At 35.8% G+C, this 22115-nt stretch overlaps 2 protein-coding genes across 3 annotated transcripts; both read right to left on the bottom strand.

Moving 5' to 3' along the window:
• Positions 1–5898: 5898 nt before the first annotated feature.
• On the bottom strand, positions 5899–9843 carry LOC107810384 (disease resistance RPP13-like protein 4). Of its 2 annotated transcripts, none has more exons than XM_016635160.2 (2): positions 9479–9843; positions 5899–8703 (listed from the first exon to the last, which is right to left on the bottom strand). In XM_016635160.2, the coding sequence occupies exon 2, from the start codon at positions 8653–8655 to the stop codon at positions 6118–6120; it is 2538 nt and encodes an 845-aa protein (XP_016490646.2). In that variant the 5' UTR covers positions 8656–8703; positions 9479–9843; the 3' UTR covers positions 5899–6117. The 2 variants fall into 2 exon arrangements, with proteins under 2 accessions (XP_016490646.2, XP_016490647.2); XM_016635161.2 differs by having other exon boundaries at positions 5899–8673; positions 9479–9827.
• A 1318-nt stretch (positions 9844–11161) lies between these two features.
• LOC107810385 (AAA-ATPase At2g18193-like) lies at positions 11162–13369 on the bottom strand. The gene is made up of 2 exons (XM_016635162.2): positions 12228–13369; positions 11162–11962 (listed from the first exon to the last, which is right to left on the bottom strand). The coding sequence occupies exons 1-2, from the start codon at positions 13212–13214 to the stop codon at positions 11408–11410; spliced, it is 1542 nt and encodes a 513-aa protein (XP_016490648.1). The 5' UTR covers positions 13215–13369; the 3' UTR covers positions 11162–11407.
• Positions 13370–22115: the final 8746 nt, after the last annotated feature.

Here is a 22115-nt window from a genome sequence, read left to right as displayed (position 1 = left end):
ATGAAACTAAAGGAAAAATGAGGAGAGTTAAGGTTTGAGGACGCCAAGTAGCTACCTCGATAGTCTCCGAACCGAGTAAGCTCCAATAGTAGCAACCTCCGTGTCCGGAAGTACCTGGATCTGCACACCAAGTGCAGAGTGTAGTATGAGTACAACCAACTCAATAAGTAACGTAAATAAACACGACAAGGTAAGAGAAGCATAAATTATAAATGATACTAGCTATCACATGTGTAGTTCCATCTTATAAACCGGCACAAAAGAATATTGAATACTAACTCATCAAGTTTCATGAGAAAACATCCATGTGTGCATGTGTACCGTTTCTTAAGTATTCTATTCCGACAATATCATGACATGTATAGGTGATAAGAAGTTAAATCAGATAAATGATTAAGGAAATGCAAAATCCAACACAACACTGGCGAGATTCTTTCAACTTTCCATAACTATGCCAAACCACTAATCAGTATTCTCAATAACCGCGTGCACACCATCAAGAGAGAAACATGAGAGGGTGACCCTAGGGGGATGGATATGTATCCACACGCTGCATGGACAACTCACGTGCTAATAATCGAACTTGCACGGATAACTCACGTGCCAATAATGTGAATATATGGATCCGCACGGACAACTCACGTGCCAATAACATTATCCGCTCGGCATAGTCACTGGCCTCCAGTCCAACCATATCATACTGGAGCAATTAAACAAGTATACATTTATATGATGAATGAAATAAGATTCTCATGCTCCTGGACTGGTATAAATGACATGCTAAAGTGTAGGCATGTGCAAAGTGTGCTATCATAGCTAAAATCGGCAATTTCATCACTGAAAAGCATATCAAGTTCATTCAGGGATTAAACCTCTATGTGGCTCTAAACATGGATCAATTAATTCACACAAAATGTTACAAATATGAGGAGCATCATAGCCTAAAGCTTAACAGTCAATTCTCGGCTCATAAGAGCCCGAGCATAACCCGAACATGAATAAATGACCTCGGTGCCCACACATGGGTTCATCCCCACGCATGTGCGCACCCAATAGCACGTAGCTATCATAACAATTAGGCAACTAGTCTCTCAACCGAGTTTAAATAAGATACTTACTTCAAACAAATTAAATCACTCCGCTAGCAAGCCCTTCCCACGCGTATCGATCTCCGAAAGGCTCGAATCTAGCCAAAATAACGTAATATTATCAATAAAAGCTATAGGAATTGATTCCAATTAATAAAACTATGATCTTTAGCTAAGGTCAAAAAGTCAACTTGGGACCACGTCTCGGAATCCAACAAAAGTTACAAAATCGGAACACCCATTCAACCACGAGTCCAACCAAATCAAAATTACTCAAATCCTAGAAGTTTCACCATTTTCCCCAAAATTTTCCAACTCCAATCACTAATTCAATGATAAAAATAACGATGGATTCATGTAATACAACTAAAGCCGAGTTAGAGTCACTTACCCCAATCAACTCCTTGAAAATTCCTTCAAGAATCACCCAAATCCGAGGTCTCTAGCTTAAAATATGAAAAATGAGTTCAAACCTTCGTTTTTGAAATTTAACACTGCTTCCCAGTGATTACTCTTCGCGATCGCGGAAAGTCCCTCGCGATCGCGAAGAACAAAATAAAGCTACCCCAAAATGGCCTTCGCGAACGCGGTTGACTCCACGCGAACGCGGTTCACTGATTCACCGACCTACGTGATCGCGAACATCCCCACGTAATCGCGAAGAACAACTTCGCGAGACCCCAACTGCCTCACTTCCTTGTACTCGAATGCGATCCACTCTATGCGTTCGCGAAGCACAAGCTTCATAACCTCCGCGATCACGTCCCTCACTATGCGAACACGAAGAAGAAAAATTCAACACCCCTTAAAGACCCTTCGCAATCGCGGACCTGTTCTCGTGATCGCATAGAAAGAAACTAGAACCCATAGCATCAACATACTTCAGCCATCTCTAAAGTCCAATTCCATTCCGATAACCATCCGAAATCAACCCGAGGCCCCTGGGACCTCAACCGAACATAACAACAAGCCTTAAAACACGATACGAACTTAGTCGAGGTCTCAAATCATATCAAACAACATAAAAAATAGAATCATGCCCCAATTCAAGCCTAATAAAAACTAATGAATTTTAACTTCTACAATCGATGCTGAAACCTATCAAATCAACTCTGATTAACCTCGAATTTTGCACACAAGTCATAAATGACACAACGGACCTACTCCAACTTTTGAAATCAAAATTCGAGCCCGATAACCACAAAGTCAACTCTCTGTCAAACTTCTCAACTCTCCAAACTTTCATTTTTCCAACTTTCGCCAATTCAAGCCAAAATCAACTACGGACCTCCAAATTACAATCCGGACACATTCCTAAGTCCAAAATCACTTTACGAAACTATTAAAACCGTCAAAACTCCATTCCAGAGTCATTTATATATAAGTCAACTTCCGGTTAACTCTTTCAACTTAGGCTTCTAACCTTGGGACTGGGTGTCCCAATTCATTCTGAAACATCTCGGGAACCAAACCAACTACCCCGACAAGTCACATAACAACAATTGAACATAGAATAAGCAGTAAATTGGAGAATGAGGCTACAACACTCAAAACGACCGATCTGGTCGTTACATAAAATTAAAGAACTACTTGAAATCAGAAGCAAACAAAACTATAATTGCCACAATGAATTCACATAAGAAAAATATGAAATATTTTAGCAGTGATATTGCACAACACATCTGCCATGAGAAACACCTACCAACCCAAAAATCGACGAACTTAATTATACATATTAGACATAAACTGCAACTTGCATGACTTAACAAAAACTGTGAAACCCAATGGTATGATATAGTACAAATGTTGAGTGCTTTCCAGATAAATATAAAACACATACCAAATGATGCAAGATGTAGCGATGTATTGCATGCAATTCTCTAGCCCCAGCCCAAATTTCACATCTTCCAAAACAAAATAGATAGGCAAAGAAGGAATAATCTCAAGGTTTTCATCTTATGATAATGATGCAACTACAACATACCTAAAGAATAGAAAGGCAATCTACAAAGAGACATTGTCTAATATTAAATCGCCCACTTCCCTCAACATAACCCCCATTTTGAGATATTTATATTTTTATGTATCATTGAATAGCAATTAAGAGTGTGACCATACATATAGACTTTTTCGGGTTGTAAATGGATCTGGCCTATAATCTATGTTAGATTAGATTCGTTGCAACTCTCCAAATTCTTTTCTTCAAGTTTTATGAGTAACAAATAGAAGTTTTTTTTTTTAATTTAGCTTTTTTATCTTTATTTGAATTTTACATCTTTGTATAAAATGTTATAAGAATAGTTTTATTTACCGAAGGGCATAAATGGCGTTCATCTTTATTTGGATATTTTGGTCTTTTAACTTCACATTAAAGGTTTTACACTTGTAATATAGTATGCTATGATATTACTATTTTTATTTATTATATTAGATATTTAATATTTTATTATATTTTATTTAAAATTTATTTACAATAGAGGCAAAATCGTAATCCAACTTTGAAGGTAGGAGCTTCCCACTTTTAGTATAATATGAGATGACATGATATGATGATATGATGATTACTATTTTATATTTATTATATTAGATGTTTAATATTTTATTACATTTTACTTAAAAATTTATTTACAGCAGGGGAAAAATCGTAATCCTACATTGAAGGTAGGAGCTTCCCACTTTTAGTATAACTAGTTCTGGGTATGCACGCTGCGCGTATACTTTAATATCAATTAGTATTAACTTTTTAAAAATCATATAAATATATAAACTTGACGTAAAAATTCTATAAATACAGAAGAAAAAATAGAAATGAGTTGTCCTTTTGACAACAACAACAACAACAACAACAACAACAAGTAAAAAGATGGAGAAATTAGAGAGCAAAATGAACAAGAGGGGGGGATAAATGTGAGGTGCTCTAAGGTTCTTCGACAACAAATATAGTTCTATCTTTTCAATGGGTAAAATAAGTAGGAATTTAGAATTAAGTCCATATGCGAGAATTGAGAGCAATGGCTTAATATTATTCCACTGAACTAAACTATTATATAACTAATTTCATCCTTATGACTATTAGAACTACTTCAGTAGACTGGTAACTATTTGAATCATGTTCGACATAGAATATATATATCATATAAGCTGCACTGTTGCACATTATTATAAGAAAAAAAATATTTGTTAGACTTCACTAAAATAAAATTCCATAATTCAAATTTGGATTTAAAAAATTTAAATATATACAACTGCTCCTATTAACATTCAAAATAAGTTTCATGTACATTATGCATTGAATTTTATTTTAAAAAAAGGGTAAGAAGTGATAAATACGCAATCCTCTATTTACACAAACACATATTTTTATATTCAACCCATTACACTGATCCACTCTCCTCCCCGATCCCACCCCCTTCTCTTTCTTGCTTACTATTTCTTTAGCTTCATTTACCATAACTACAGTAGAGTTTAAAGAAGAGTGGAGATGTAGGATATTTCTTGACATTTTTAATTTCTATTTTAACTAAAATAATTTACCTATAAGCTGCACCTGATTTTCTCCTATTTTCACCTTTTTATTGTGTCTGCATAATTAATCTTTAGTTTACGTACAGTCCCGCAAGAATCTACGATGATTCAAATTTTTCAACCTGGCAAGATGAGTGGTTTATTTTACCTTATCTTGATAAAGTAAATGGTTATATAGTGATTCTTGAAGAAAAAAAAAACGAAACAATATATATGAACGGACAGTCAATTATGTATAATTTGCATTAAGTAGATGAATTTGATATTGTATTAAATTATTTGAATGAATTTAGTCTATAATTGATGGATTACTCATGCAACATTTGAAATTTTTCAGATCCTTTTATAGCATTTAAGGGTAATGTTATTTGGTGTATATAGGAATAATTTATTTGTCTCTCAATCTTTTACTTTGAGGCTTCCCACTTATACTATATATATTCGTTAGAATCCGTGCGGAAGCATAAGATGAAGTACTCCAGAGAGGCTTACAGTATATTTCTCATTCCACAATCTAACTAAGTTTGCTTTTTAAATGACATTGCACGGAATGCATCTACAATTTTTTAAAAAGTTGTCTTCAATCCAACATGAAAAGCATACAAAATACAATGAATTAATTAAAATTTGCATTGTCTCTTAAATGTATACAATAATAGTTTGAACGTATGACAACCCATTATTGAATTTTTTTTTTCTTTCATGAATATTGTGAATTATTTACCACCACAACATTAAGTACAAAACATCATTTAATGGAAGATACTTTTACTTTTAGGTAGAGGGTAATTTGGTCATTCAGTTTTCAAAGGACATTTCAGTAAACTAACTTTACCTAAAAGTGTTCATGCTTATAATATAGTATGATATGATGATATGATTATAAAGAAATAATAAATGAACATTAGTTCCACTCAAAAATTGAACTAATTGGTCTGTGAACCAAAAAAACTTTGAATTGGACTGAAACTGTATGATACTCACTAGAATGTTTAATATCCAGATGTTAAATTCTCCTCCATGGTTGGCTAATGATACATATATGACAGTGAACATGAGTGTCAACATCAATTAGCACTACCTAGCTCAATCTCCAGCAAGTTGAGATCGACTATATGAATCCTCACTATCCATGTCGCTCCATTTAAAAACACAAAATGTAACATGAAGATCTGGGGCAGGAGAATCTGGAGCACTGGATGAAACGAAGACTTGTCTATTATTTTACTTTCTAAAACTTATGGACCGGAAGAGAGTGAACTAAATATATCCGTAATACCACCACTTTTAACTATATGAGACTTAACAATAATGATCAGTCCTTGAATCGACAGAAGAAAATACAAGAAGCTTATGTTTTTCAATCTCTGGACAATTAAACTTTTACAGCTCAAGGAAAAGAAGTCATGAACACAACATGTTTATATGTATTAGGATCCACAAAAGAATGAAAACAAGAAAACTAAGATAACAGAATGTAATTACTGAGTTTAAGTGTCTCTAGTCAGCCCCTATTTTCATCCTTCTTCCATAGACCCCCTCTAAACCCTGCATCTTCAATTGGAAATGACTCCAACTCACAGCACCAGCTAACCTTAAGTATTCGTAGCGAAGGCATCACTTGATGCATTGCTGACCATTCCAATCTCAAATCCGATAAAGCTTCCAACATTAATCCTTCAATTTTCCAAGCAGTACTACCATCACCCCAGAAGTTCTCATGCATTTGTGTAATATCACCAGAAATGATTGACAAATATCGCAACATGGGGAGAGATGTGGGGTTAAGCCATTCAGGACTTGTCTTACCTGGATAAAATTTGAGAATCAGCTCGTGGAGTTGTCGTGGTGGATAAAGTCTACCAAGTTTTGTCACAAGTCCATTATTTTGACTGCCAAAGTAACTTATTGTTAAAAATTGAAGTTCTTGGAGATCTACCAGTGCATTCCCCTCATCATCTCCAATCTCCTCATTTTGAGTTAGTCTTAAACTGAGAGTTCTGAGTCGAGTCAGGCATCTTAGCTCAGCAATACGACAACCTCCTGGTTGGCTTACTTTTGCAGGCTTAAATCCAAGCAATACTTGAAGATTGGAAAGCCTACTTAATCCTTTTGGAAGGTACTCAAGTGAACCACAGTTGTTCACATCTAAAACAGCAAGTTCCTCAAATGTCAGAACGCAAGAGGGGAGCATTTTCATATTTTGGCAATAGCTGAAATCCAAAATCTGTAATTTTTCAAGCTTGGATATGGAAGCTGGAACTCCAATCAATGGATGTGTATTGCTTAAACTGAGATAAGTGAGCTGTTTAGCAGATCCAATGCCTTCCAACAAACTTGAAAGAGGCACGTCGAAAATTGATTTCGACAGATCCAATACTTGGAGGTGTCGACTCTTGCACAACTTCTTGGCAATGTCGGAACGGATTTTGTTTACTTCACCACTCTTGGTGGTTGTTAGCAGTGCTCGTAATTTTCTATTGCTCAGTAGTTGCTTCTCATTCATCTCAGTCTTAATACCCAAATGCCGACAAGTTGCATCAGATGGGGTGAAAAATGCATCATCCTCTGCTATCTTGATCACCAAGTCACGGACCATGTCATGCATTTTGCATGTGTGGATCACACCATTGTAAGCCTTATCAACAACTTCTATCAAACAACGATTAGATAGCTGTGAGAAACAATCTTCTCCCACTTCAGTTGATAACCTACCACTTCTCAGAGGGATGAAACTTTCTCCAATCCACCAACGGATCAGTTGGTCTTTTGGTATGACACAATCCTCAGGAAAGAGTGAAAAACAGAGAAAACAGGATTTCAAGTAAGGAGGGAGTTCATCATAGCTCAACTGCAATGAGGCCATCACCGAGTCATCATTTTCTTTCAATTCATCACGGAAATGATTTGCAATACGCCTCCATTCGTGATAGTAAGGTGGCTTGCAAAGCATCACTCCTCCTACTGCTTTGATTGCTAAAGGAAGACCCTTGCATTTTTCCACAATCTCCTTTCCCACGTCCTCCAACTCGGGGAAATTGCATTCACCTGCACTTGCTGCAAATGCAATCTTGCGGAACAGTAACCAACTGTAGTGTTCATTGAGGAATTTTGGCCAATGTATTCTTGCTTCTGTGACTCCCATCTTGCGAGCGACTACCTCATTTCTCGTAGTTACAATAACACTGCTCCCATTTCCTTTGGGCAGTCCAGCATAGATTTTTTGCCACCAAGCATTGTTCAAGCTCCAAACATCATCCATGACAATTAAAAACTTCTTTCCCAAAAGGTACTGGTTTATTTTTCTTAACAGTTCACACTGGTCATCACCAACGCATGCATCTCCCAAACTCCTCAGTATGCTTCTCATGACTTGTTCCTCAGTAAATGTTTGAGAAACAGACACCCAAATTCTCCTTTCAAAGTGATTCTCCACACTTTTATCATTGAAGACTTTCTGAGCAAGAGTGGTTTTGCCGAGTCCTCCCATACCCACAAATGCAATGGCAAGTAAACCATCTCTTGCTTCAAATAGCCAACCCTTTATCTTCTCAGTGTCACCTTCCAAACCAACTACCCGAGTGTGGTCATAAAGGGAAGAAGTCCATCTTGACATTAGATTATCGTGTGCCTCCATACTTCCTTCTTTTAGAAGTGGTACTCCAAGATATGTTGAAATGTTTTGCTTTATCTCCGAGATTCTGTCATTGATTTCAGCCAGGCGCTTCCCAGTTTGATGGCGAAGAGATAGCCTTTTGGGATGGAAGCATGTAGTAGCCCTATCACTATCTGCAGATTGATTCTGGCAGTCCTCAAGTATCTCTTCAGCTTCGAAAATTAAGTCTCGCAAACAGGACATGACTCCTTTAAGGGTGTTGTTTTTCCTCTTGAGCCTTTCTGCATCTTTGAGAAAGCTTTGCATGAATAGCAGCTCGTTCTTCAGTTTTTCAAACTGCTGTCTGTATTTAGTAAGAAACCTACTCTCCTCTGCGAGAACATTCAGAAGTTTCTCCAAGAATACAGTGACCACCGCATCCACCATCTCTTCTGCTACAAATTTCTGAAATGCAGCTTAATGTAAATGGATCACCTAATAAACCAAAAGAACAGATCGCTAAGGGAGTTCAAGGATATATCCATAGTTCACAACGTCACATAGACATATTCATTTAAAAAAAACAGGAAAAGCGTTTTGTAATCAAGTCTACCTCCTACAAAAGAAAGGAAACACTTAAGTTTGTCTGGGAGTATGATATTTTCTTGACATGTTATATTTACAAACACTTGCGGCTCGTTTGGTTCCCCTTGTAAGAATATAATACCTGGATAGAAGTAGAACTATAATACTAATATTAGCCCAGATCTAGTGTTATTTTATGTCCGATAGAATATGAAACAAAAAATATATGTATTAGCAACATCTGGAAAAAGGAACCTACAATGGTACAAATTACCTTTAAAGTAAGCAACTTTTTTTAGTAAAGAACAAAATGGCAAGAGCTCTTAATAATTTAAAACTTACAGTTTCTTTAAACAAAAACCTACACATGATACAAATATAACACAGCTACTTCTCGGCTGTGGTATCAAATCCGCATAACAATCTTTGTATGATTATTAATCATCCTATAACAATCCTTATACAATTACTCTATCATAATTCTGAATAACTAGTCCCTGAACCAAACGAACCTTAAGAGCTATTGTTCCAAAACTAAAACCACCTAACTAAGTACTGAGTAATTTAATGTCCGAATGAGTTATGTTCCCCTTTAAGAAAATATAGAGTCAATTTTCCATGATAAGCTGAGCGAACAAAAATAGAAGACCAGATCGAAAATTGAGCAGAGGCCTACAACACTTACTTGTGAAGAGGGAAGATGCTTCTCCTGAAATGCTGCGTTAGTTATGATCACTATAGGAGTTTGAGAATTCAACTCTTCAAAGTTGCAGTTTTTAATTGGTGAAATTATTAGAGGGGAAAAAGGAAAGGAGGAAAGCACAGAGATTGAAAATAAGAGAAATGGGGCAACGCGGTTCAAAGAAAAATGCAAAGGGTTATGTCCAACTCCAACTCCAAGTCAACGGGGTCCTCTCACCCTCTGCTTCGTTGAAAGCTGAGAGGTGTGGACGCTATGGCTAACGCCACAAAGGAAGAAAATAAATGCATTGTGGATTTCGAAGCCACTTGCTCTTCTAGATTTCTATCTGATTAATTATTTACAAGGATGTAAAAGAAAGAAAAGATCAATCTACTTAAAGCCGCAGTTCCAAACTAATTAGGATTAACTATATGAAATGCACACTCTAAATTTTGTTCTCTCAATGCTGATAGTGAATTAGGATTTGTTTGCTACCAAGGAAGCTAATATTTTCTTAGAACGTAATTGGTTTTATTACTTTGATGTTTGGTTAGTAACTAAAAAATGTTGTACTAAAAATATTTATGTACAATATTGGTAGAGTAAATATAGCACAAAATTTAATCAAACTATATTTAAAGACCAGCCCGTCGTTGCAGTCAATCACCCCTAATTGGCTGACTTGGACCATTTGGGTCCTAAAACCTTTAAGTAATAGTCTTGGCCTCTTGGGGTCTGATTATCGGGTATTAATTAAACTAATTTTTAAAATTAAATTTGATTAATAGTCTTGGGGTCCGAATCTGATTATCGGATGTTAATTAAACTAATTTCTAAAATTAAATTAAAATTAGGAGGGAGCCGAGCGTATTAATAGATTAGGCTTATAATGTTTCGCCTTGGGGTGTTAGTGGTTTGTGTAGCTTCCATACAATTTTCTAGGGCATTATTACTGGTTATTGTTATTACTTTTACATTTATTTTCTGTTTCTTACAATGATGATATAATTTTATTTTTCTGGCTTATGTTGCTGTCACTGATCTAATGTCTATTGTTTATTTTCTTCTTCTTGAACCAAGGGTCTTTCGGAAACATGCTCTCTACCCTTCCGGAGTAGAGGTACGGTCTGCGCACACTCAACCCTCCTAGACCTCCATTGTAAGATTTTTTTTACTGGATTGTTGTTGTTGTAAATATGATTAAGTTAATTTATTACTATCTTTTATAGTGAAGCTACATGAACTATAACTTGCAATACCATTTAAAATGGTGAAACATACATAATAGAATGTTCAAAGTTCACTTAATGTGAATCTCAAGAAATCAGAAGTAGAATAACTATTTGAATGTCTCGAGGAAGATCCTTGTCAACTAATCCCCAATTCTATAGATTCTTTGTCTTGGAGCAATTCAAAAGCCTAGTTCTCAGTTCTTCAAACAGATGGATGGAGTCAAGCCATGAGATATACCCTTATTAGAGTCAGCTATTTATTCTGCGACCTAACAGAAAGTCGTTTGAGCAGTTCGGTGCATAAAATATACACAAAATCCGAATAAGGGTCGTATTCCAAGGGTTGTAATGTAAGCAACCTACTTTGACGCAAGCATCAAAGGTTAATTTTACAGCTCGAATCCGTGACTTATGGATCAAATGAAAATAATTTGAAGAACATTATGTACTACAATTGATCCATAAAATGCTAATACGGTACTGCGAGTAATAATATTAGATTCATACAGTAGTGCAGAACCGAAAGCCCCCCTAGCCCCAGCATTTGTTACAATAACTTCTGCATTGCAATTAGTTTATTTACTCATTACCGTGCACTTCTATTTGATCAAAAACAAGAAAAAGGAAGTGCATCTTTTTACACATTAAGCATCACGAAATAGCAGTAGTATAGTACCTATACCATTCAAATCATTTTCCCTCACCAACGCCCTCTTCTTCCTCTGTTCGGTCTTCCAATTCTCATTCTTCCTCTCCTTTGGTTTCTCAAAGTATGTACCAACATTTCAGTTCTCAATCTTTTAGCTTCTTGAATTTCACCTTCATCAACCTTTTCTTCCTCAATCTCGTCGTTCTCATCGCCTTCAGGGGTGCTCGGACTCTTCTCGTCCTTGATTCGATTGGCTTCATTGGCTTTTCGCTTGAGCAAATTAACCACTCCCTCAAGAGCAACATCAGCATCCTCACTTCTCATTAGTTCCTCTGCAATTTCTGCAGGGGTTACCTCTACATTCTTGATTAGGCCTTCAATTTCCTCGAATAGTCTATGGTCACGAACGCCTAGGTAGTTAAAAGCCAGAATCTTGAAACTCTGATTAGTACAATAGGACATATGAATATGCATATCCATTCGACCAGGTCTCAATAGTGCTGGATCTAATTTCTCCTTACGGTTGGTTGTGAATACAATAATTCTTTCGTCCCCACAATTGGACCACAATCCATCAATGAAGTTCAACAAACCAGATAACGTTAACTGCAGTAAAAAACAAAATCAACATTGAGAAATTGACTCATCTCATGAATTTAACAACTAAGACACTACATTAAACAAATACTCGTTCGCCCCAATTTATGTGATATTTAATCCCTTTTAGTGTCAGAAAAATGATACTATGATTTATAGTCACATTGATGTATAATTTGTTTCAAACCACAAGCATTAAAAGATCTATCTTTTTTTTCTTAAACTCTGTGTCAATTTAAGATCTGGCAAAAAAAGGGGGGAAATGAAATCAGACCTTAGTGTCGGCGGGTTGATGCCCAAGGTTTCGATCGTGCATTTCCACGCTACAATCAATATCTTCAATCACAATAATAGATCGGTTCGAGGTGGATATCAAAATCCTTCTTAATTCCGAGTTAGAATACAGACTGGTAAGTTCCAAATCATAAATATCAAACTTCAAGTAATTGGCCATGGCAGCAATCAAGCTAGATTTCCCAGTTCCTGGAGGTCCATATAAAAGATACCCTCTTTTCCAAGCCTTACCAACTTTCTTATAAAAATCTCTCCTTTTCACAAATCTATCAAGATCCTCAATTATCATCTTCTTCATATCAGGTTCCATAGCCAAAGTATCAAAAGTTGCAGGATGGTCCAAATTAATAGAACCCCAAACCCCACCACCACCACCCCCATAACCATACCCATCGTCATCATTACCACAAGGACAATCCCTTGTGTACAATTTCACAGCCCTATCATTATCTTGAATCTCCTTAGCCTTGGTCAACACAAAAGGTAAATACTCATTCAACACACTTTCTTTAAACTTCTTATTAAAACTGAGCTCAAAGAATCTTTTTTCTGGGGTATAACTTCGGTCCTGGGGCTCAACAGAAACCAATTTCCATTTCAACTGTACGACGCCGTATACATCACTGATCTCTTCATCCTTCTCTATGCTAACGTTGATGTTTTTCTGTTTAGGAGTTTTGTGAGCCCGGACTCGGTCAGCGTTTGGGCCGATCTTTGTACGGAGGTAAATTTCGGCGGCTTCATACACTTGGTTTCTGGTCATACCACACTGTTCGTCAACGATGATAGTGAGCTGGCTAGAAAGTGGAGTGAAGAGATAACTGATAGCTGATTGGATGTAAGTGAGGAGGGATTTAGGGATGAGATCGTTAGCCATGGTGCGAACAAGCATCATTGACGCCGCTAGAGAAGCGTACGCCGAGAATAAGGTTGATGCCGTGTTCTGCATTTTTGAGACGTCGTACATTTTTGGGGGACTCCGTGTTGTGTTGTGACTCGGGGAATAGAAAGTTTATTGAACTCAGTAATGATAAAAGACAGGGGACAAGGACAGGGAGAGTTGTAGTCATAGGTTGTGTATTTATACGCGGAACTTGAGGATTCAATAGCTAATTGAGCGATATACTAGCAAAATTGGTCGCCACGAATATATGGGTAGATCTTAGCTGTAATGGGTTTAATCAGATTACTGTTTATCCAAATCAAGTAGTAAGTAATTTTATTTTATTTTTAGTGGTAGTTGTATGATAAGAAATGTGGGCTTTCTATAATGGAATTTTGCCTCTATTTGTACTTGGGCATCACGCATAGAGAATCCTTCCTTCACGTGGTGTATATTCTTGGTTGATCATCACATTTTGACCCTTCTTTTTCTTTTTCTTCTTTGTGACAAAATCATTAGATTAGGAAATCAATCGGGAAGGAAGAGGAAAGGATTAAAGACACAATTTCAATGAAGATGAAGAAGTTTCGTTACTTTGCGAATAACTATAAGAAAATCAGAAGCAACTTTCCTTGACCTAATGGAATAAGATCATAGTGACAAGAGCTTTTTTTTTTTTTTTTTAAGTGTTATGAAATATATCTCAAAGTAATAATATAGAACAAGGAAAAACAAGCTAAGAGATATAGAGAGAAAGAGATGAGAGATTCTTATTTCTTCTTCAATTGTGTGCATTTTTCTATCTATTACAAAGCCTTTATATAGGCATGAAAAGTGAAAAATATATGTCATTGAATATGTCATTAAGCATTTGAGATGAAGATCATGGAGGAAGAGTAAACATCCACCATAATTTGATTTTTCTTATAACACTCCATCTTGGATGTCCATAGATAATGTGCCTCGTTAAAACCTTATAAAGAAAAACCCTTTAAAAAAATCCTAGTGAAGGAAAAAGAGTACACATGTTTATAAATACGCCTTTTGTTTGCCTCGTTAAAAACCTTTAAGGAAAACCCAGTGGGACAAAACCTTGTAAGGAAAAAGAGTACAACGAGTATTAACTCCCTCTGATGAGAGCATCAATTCACATCCTTGAGCTTTCGCATCCCAATCTTGTACACTAGTTTCTTGAAGGTTGACGTCGGTAGAGATTTGGTGAACATATCAGCCATATTATCACTTAACGAATCTGTTGCACATTGATATCACCATTCTTTTGAAGATCATGTGTGAAAAATAACTTTGGTGAAATGTGCTTTGTCATATCTTCTTTTATGAATCCTCCCTTCAATTGGGCTATGCATGCTGCATTGTCTTCATACAAAACTATGGGTAGTTTGTCACAGTTCAAACCACATTTGTCTCTAATAAGATGTATTATAGATTTCAACCATACACATTCTCGACTTGCTTCATGAATAGCAATTATCTCAGCATGATTAGATGAAGTAGCCACGATTAATTGCTTAGCCGATCGCCAAAATATAACAGTGCCTCCACATGTAAACACATAGCCTGTTTGAGATCGAGCCTTGTGTGGGTCAGATAAATACCAAACATCAGCATAACCAACAAGAACGCGATTGCAATCATTGCCATAAAATAAGCCCATATCGGTAGTCCCTTTTAGATACCGCAATATATGTTTGATTCCATTCCAATGTCTCCTTGTAGGAGTAGAGTTATATCTTGCTAAGGCACTAATTGAAAAAGTTATGTCACGCCTTGTAGTGTTAGCAAGATACATTAGTGTACCAATTGTACTAAGATATGGTACTTCAGGACCAAGAAGTTCTTCATTATCTTCATGAGGTCGGAATGGATCTTTATTTATATCGAGTGATCTCACAACCATCAAGGTACTCAATGGATGTTCTTTATCCATATAGAATCGCTTTAAAATATTTTTAGTGTATGATGATTGATGGACAAAAAATCTATCTTTCATATACTCAATTTGTAGACCAAGACAAAATTTTATCTTTCCAAGATCTTTAATTTCAAATTCTTTCTTTAAACATTCTATTGCCTTAGGAAGCTCCCCAGGAGTTCCAATGATATTTAAATCATCAACATATACGGCGATCATAACAAATTCAAATTCAGATCTTTATAAAGACACAAGGACAAATTGAATCATTCTTGTACCCTTCTTTCAACAGGTACTCATTCAGGCGATTATACCACATGCACCCTGATTATTTCAATCCGTATAATGATTTTTGAAGCTTTATTTAATAAATTTCTTGGAAACCTTAATATGCTTCATAACAATTTAAATCCTTCAATGATTTTCATTATACGCATATCAAGTTTTTCATGTATTGCCAGATTAAAACCTGAAATGACTACATCCACCGAAGGAGAACATGTCTCTATATAATCAATGCCAGGATATTTACAAATCATCTTGTGACACAAGTCGTCTTTATGTCTATCGACTTAACCTTTTTCTTTCTCACAAGAACACATTTATACCTCCACTGGCTTTATACTTTCAGGTGTTGGGACTATCCGTCCAACTTCATATTTTTCAGGTAAAATCAATTTTTATTACATATTTTTCATTTGGCCAATAATTTATCTGTCCAAATTTCATGACAAAGTTGAGCTCAAGATCCTCGTCAATATTAATAATATTGAGCGCTACATTATATTAACAATATCGTCGACGATCATTTTATATCGGTTCTATTATTACCCAATAAAGACATAACTTATTGAGATCTCATTATTTTCAGGTACCTTAGCCTCTCTCATGAGGTCTTATGAAGTGTTATGTCATGGTGCTCTTCTAAAGCACTTGCCTCCTTATTATGACTATCTTGAATATTTTCTCCTCTCCTTCTTCAAGGAGTTTTATCTTTGGAACTGATTAGTCTATTATGCTTCATCAATGTCATAGACTTATTCATTATGAATTTTATTTTATTTGGAGCATTAGCAGCTGGAATATGACATTTAGCTTTGGTGGGTCATACGCCTGGCAATATTTTGCAAATGAATTATCACTTGAACTTGAAGTTCACATTTTCTCGTATGATGATCTAGATGTACTCATAATAATTCATTACATGCATTACTTTTTCAGCTGCCTATTTTCTCCCCTTATTGTTAGGATCAGCAACACATATCCCTAGCCTTATTTGGGAATCCATCTTTGTGCATTGTAGTGGAACAATTAAAACATATAGCACATTCATATTTCTAGTGGAAATTATTTGGTTCCTGACCTTGAACCGATTGTGATAGGGAGAACTTATCATAACTTGGCTAGATGCGTACAAGTATTGTTGTATATTAAATAATACATCACATACCAAATTTTATTTTGGCAGTTTTGTTCTCATAACCAATGGTTTAGCTATAATTGGAGGCATACAATTTCTGATATACAAACTTGGATTTAAACTAGCATTATCAAGATAAATCATCATAATAATTTGATCAATCAATCTTGCAAAAGCCAAACTGCAAGTTGATAACAATTGCACCTGTGACCATAGAATAGATACATCTATTAAAATCAAATAATAGTAAACGGTCCACATGGCAGGTGATTGTGCCCATATATTTATCATCTTTTATTCGTTCCAGAAATCAAGGGATTCAATCCCAACCTTAACTGATATATATGAGAATAAGCAGCACATGAGAGTTCTTGAAAAATCTTATATTTCTTCAATATATGCCAATGTAATTCTAAATAAAATTTTCGCATCATAACTGAACTGGAATGGTCAACCGGTCATGCCAACTAATATTTGTTTCAGTAAACCTCTAGTTTACTTATGACATATGATTCCATCATCATGCTTATATTTGTGTAGTGCAAATAGAAAGAAAATCGGGTAACCTTTCATATTTACCCGCTATTGTAACGACCCAGTCGGTCGTTTTGAAAGTAATAACCCTGATCCCCTATTAACTGCTTCCCCCATATCTTTTTATGCTTATTTTACTTGACGGGAGCTTTTTCTTTTGGTTTCCGAGTATTTTGGGACACTTAGTCCCTAAACGGAAGCTTAAGCCTTAAGATTTTGACCGTAGTCGGAACTATATGAAGACGACTTCAGAATGGAGTTTCGTCGATTCCGTTAGCTTTGTTGGGTGATTTTGGTCTTAGGGGCGTGTCCGGATTATATTTTGGAGGCCCATAACTTATTTAGGCTTGAAATGGTGAAAGTCAATTTTTTGGAGATTTGGACCGGTAGTGAAATTTTTGATATCAGGGTCGGATTACGATTACGGAAGTTGGAGTAGGTCCGTAATATTAAATATGACTTGTGTAAAAAATTTGGGGTCAATCGGACGTGATTTGATAGGTTTCGTCATCGGTTGTGGAAATTTAAAGTTTCAAGTTCTTTAAGTATGAATTGGAGGGCGATTCGTATTTTTAGCGTTATTTGATGTGATTTGAAGGCTCGACTAAGTTTGTATGGTATTTTAGGACTTGTAGGTATGTTTGGTTGAGGTCCCGGGGGCCTCGGGATGATTTCGAGTTGTTAACGGATCATTTTGGACTTAGGAGAGATTGCAGATTTCTGGTGTTCTTTAGTTCTGGTTTCCTTCTTCGCATTCGCGAGGGGAGTCTCGCGTTCGCGAAGAGGAACTGGAGGCAGGCGGGATTTTGTGCTTCGCGTTCGTGATGGATGTCCCGCATTTGTGAAGCACTGAGGTACTTGGTCTACGCATTCGCGATGGAGGTCCCGTGTTCGCGTAGAGGTATTGGCCAAGCTGGGTCCCAAGGCCCTTTTTGCCTACGCGTTCGCGACATTGGTCCCGCGTTCGCGACATTGGTCCCGTGTTCGTGTAGGGTCGAGCTTAGTGGTCCTCACGTTCACGACAAGGGCATCGCATTCACGATGGAGTATTTTGGGTCGAAGTAAATTTGTGAGTCGCGAACGTGAGGGAGTGGACGCGTTCGCGAAGAAGGAAATGTCTGGGCAGTATTAAAGTTTCCAAAAATGAGGGTTGGCCATTTTTATCAAAACTTGAGACAGGGAGCTCGAATTTGAACGAGATTTTGAGGAATTTTCAGAGATATCGATTGGGTAATGATTCTTCACTTGTTTTTGGTTATATCCCACCAATCTATCATTAATTCCATCCTTTATTTTCGGATTTGGGTTAAAAATTGGGAAAAATGAGAGAAGTTCTTCAACTAAGTTTTTGAGTTTTGATTGAGATTTTGATATCGGATTTGGATAATTTTGGTACGAGTGAACTTGTGAGTGAATGTGTGTTCATATTTTGTGACTTTTACCCGATTCCGAGACATGGGCCCGTGTCGACTTTTTAGGATGAATTTTGGAATTTTTGTTAAAGTATTGATTTCATTAATTAGATGAGCCTATTATAGTTGTATTTATGATATGTAATTACTTTTGGCTAGATTTGGGCCATTCGGAGTTGGATACTCGTGGAAAAGGCATTGTTACCGATTGATTGAGCTTGGTTCGAGGTAAGTGACTTGCCTAACCTTGTGTGGGGAAAATCCCCTTAGGATTTGATACTGTTGTGATATGTGAGCGTCTTGTATGTAAGGTGACAAGTACGTACACGAGCTAATTATTGTAAAATCCGATTTATTTTACTGAGTAGTAACCTGTTTTTCCTTTAATTTGAGTTATACCGTTTAAATGAGTATTAGTCTGTTTTCATTCTTAACTAAGCTATTCCAATGTGCGTAGTTATCCTGTTTAATCTAATATCGCATGTCTATTTGCTTTAACTGCTTATTTGAACTATGTGAAGCATGCCTAGTTGATTTCCTGTTTTCCTTGTTCTTTATCAGTATAACTGTAGAAATCTTGTTGTTAATTATTTTATTTATCAGTTCAAGCTGGGTGTTTACTTTTGAGACTATGAGGCGGTTCCTCGGGAGTTCTCCCTGCACATTTACTTTTGAGATTATGAGGTGGTTTCTCGGGAGTTCTCCCTGCACATTTACTTTTGAGACTACGAGGCAGTTCCTCGGGAGTTCTCCCTGCATATTTACTTTTGAGACTACGAGGCGGTTCTTTGGGAGTTCTCCCTCCACATTTACTTTTGAGACTACGAGGCGGTTCCTCGGGAGTTCTCCTTGCACTTTTACTTTTGAGACTACGAGGCGATACCTCAGGATTTCTCCCTGCATATTTATTTTGGGACTACGAGACGGTATCTCGGGAGATCCCCTGCTGTTTATCCCTATGTGTTGTATTGTTATATTCTCATGCCTCTTATTATACTGTTATATTCTCCTGCTTTATTTATTATATACCAGTGGGCCTGACCTGACCTCGTCACTACTCTACCGAGGTTAGACTTGACACTTACTGGGTACCGTTGTGGTGTACTCATGCTACTCTTCTGCACATATTTTGTGTGCAGATCCAAGTACTACTTATCAGCCCCGCTATTAGCTGAGAGTGCTTGCTGCTGTACGGAGACTTCAAGGTACATCTGCCGCGTCCGTAGACCTCAGAGTCCCTATCTTTTCTCTCCTATGTCATTTACCTTCCATATTATTTTTGTTAGACTCTGGTGTATAGAGATACTAGTTTCCTTCTGTAGCTTGTGACTTACGATGTTTCGGGTTTTGGGAAGACTATGTATTTATAGAGTATTGGTTATTGTACATGTCGAGCGGCATTGTTACTAGTTATTTAGTTATCCACTTGCTGTTAGTTGCCAAGTTTTACTTTTGTTGTGTTATATTTCCGTAATTTGTTAGGCTTACCTAGTCATAGAGATTAGGTGCCATTGCGACGTTATACGGAGGGAGTTTGGGTCGTGACAGTTATGATTATAGAAATATGAAGATATTCAATATTCCTTTCATTTATAGTCTCAATATGCCAATCACTTTGACTTATACATTTGAAACTCAAAAAGTTTCTTTTGAGACTTTACAATATTAATGTCGTGAATAATTTTATTCATCCGGGTAGTAACAAATTAATTTTTTCGGAGCTCTTAATAACTTTTGTACTACAAGATCTTTTGTCACACCATTCATATGGTAAATGTCTCATTCACGGAGAAAATTATATCATAATAAATTGTCATGGTCAAAATCATCATAAGCAAAATTATTTCTTGCTTTAATTTTGCCTTTAATAACCTTTTATAAGGCACAACAAAATATTTTTTGGCGTATCACATATACACGATCAATGACATATTCATGTAACCAGACAATAATATTTATTCTCTTTCTTCACTCAAACCTCCCTTAGAGGTGATTTGTGTGGTATTCATCTAATCATGCATTACATGTCTTTATTCATTACTTTTATCACATTCACCTTTAGGAATGGGTTTGCATTCTAAATGCTTATCACAAGTCACATTCTCTTCAAGGAATGGATTATAATCAGCGGTGTGCTTTATTATTTTTCATACCAATTTGATGGTAAACATTGCCTTCACATTTTGAAGGACTATTTTGAGAACCCTTATTGTTCTCCTTTTATAATCATAGTGATTATTATTATTAGTTTGATCTATTTTGATCTTTGGAACGCCCACGTTCATTGTTCAACCAATTGTCTTCATTTAGACTTATTATGCGCCGTTACCACATTCACTTCAAGAATGGAGCAAATCAAGTGGGACAATATTCATGCCTTTTCATGACAAACATATTATTTTTCTTTAGTCATCATTATATCATCAATATGGTATAGTGGGACGCAAACCCAATGTCTTACCAATATAAAGGCATGTTAGGCCATAATGAATTGAGACTCAAACCCAACTCTTATCATCATGGAGCATCAGGACTTGATCTTGATGTCTTACCCTCATGGTGCAATGCGACTTGAACTCACTGAAGTTGATATCATTAATAGAAAAAGACAAAAACAATTTCAAATATGAAGGAAATGCTTACCTCTTGAGTTAAACTCTTCATAATGTCATTTGGATATAATTCTCAACAATAGACTTTCGTTTACTCAAATAAGCTAAGTAATTAGTGTCAAACAGATATATGAAAATACAAAATAATATTAAAAATTCACATGTGGTCTTTGCTACAATAAGCTTACTTCAAGATGAAAGTGATATGACAAGAACATTAAGGAAAAATGATGTATCAAACAGAATAATAGTACTACTAGTTACCATGCACTTTTGTGGAAACTAAGTATTATGCTCTCTAGAAAAATAAAAAGATATAGCAGAACCTTTAAGTCAATCTGGGAATCAAAAAAAAAAATAGTGGACAAATCTTTGTCTACTATCTACTACTATATGCTTTCCATATAGAAATGATTCAACATGTTAATTTGATAAGAACTATTATCAATGAAAAATTTGGTGTAGTACATACTTCTTGTACTAATATTTTATCTTATCAAAATAAAATAGTTACGATTATTATTATTATTATTATTATTATTATTATTATTATTATTATTATTATTATTATTATTATTATTATTATTATTATTATTATTATTATTATTATATTTGATAGTAAACTAATGTATAATCATTATACTAGGCATACTAAAATTGTATTATAAGGTAAAACCAGAAGCATGCATAATAAAGTATAATTTTAATTTTGTAGATTATTTAGTATACCGCATGCCACCTATTATTTAGTTCATGAAAGTTTAACAAGGTGACATCCTTAGCAGCCACATAAATACTAATTTTTAAATAACCAGACAATTGCTTAATCCAAATAGTGATATAAACTTATCTGGTTTAAAGCTTGAACTTGTTGCTGTAGCAGAAAGACGTACTTGTAACACTACATACCATTCTGAATAAAATGTGAATTTAATTTGCGAATATGACTCAATAACATATGGACTATAATGGTAGTATTAATGTCCCAATCCATGTGTTAATACATGTAGATATATGTTAAGTTAGAGTGTTAAGACTATCATATATAGGATCACTTTAATCTATTTAACCTAT

The sequence above is a fragment of the Nicotiana tabacum genome, chromosome 17 (genome assembly GCF_000715075.1).
Source record: "Nicotiana tabacum cultivar K326 chromosome 17, ASM71507v2, whole genome shotgun sequence".
NCBI lineage: Eukaryota > Viridiplantae > Streptophyta > Magnoliopsida > Solanales > Solanaceae > Nicotiana > Nicotiana tabacum.
This window is presented reverse-complemented; position numbering and strand designations above follow the sequence as displayed.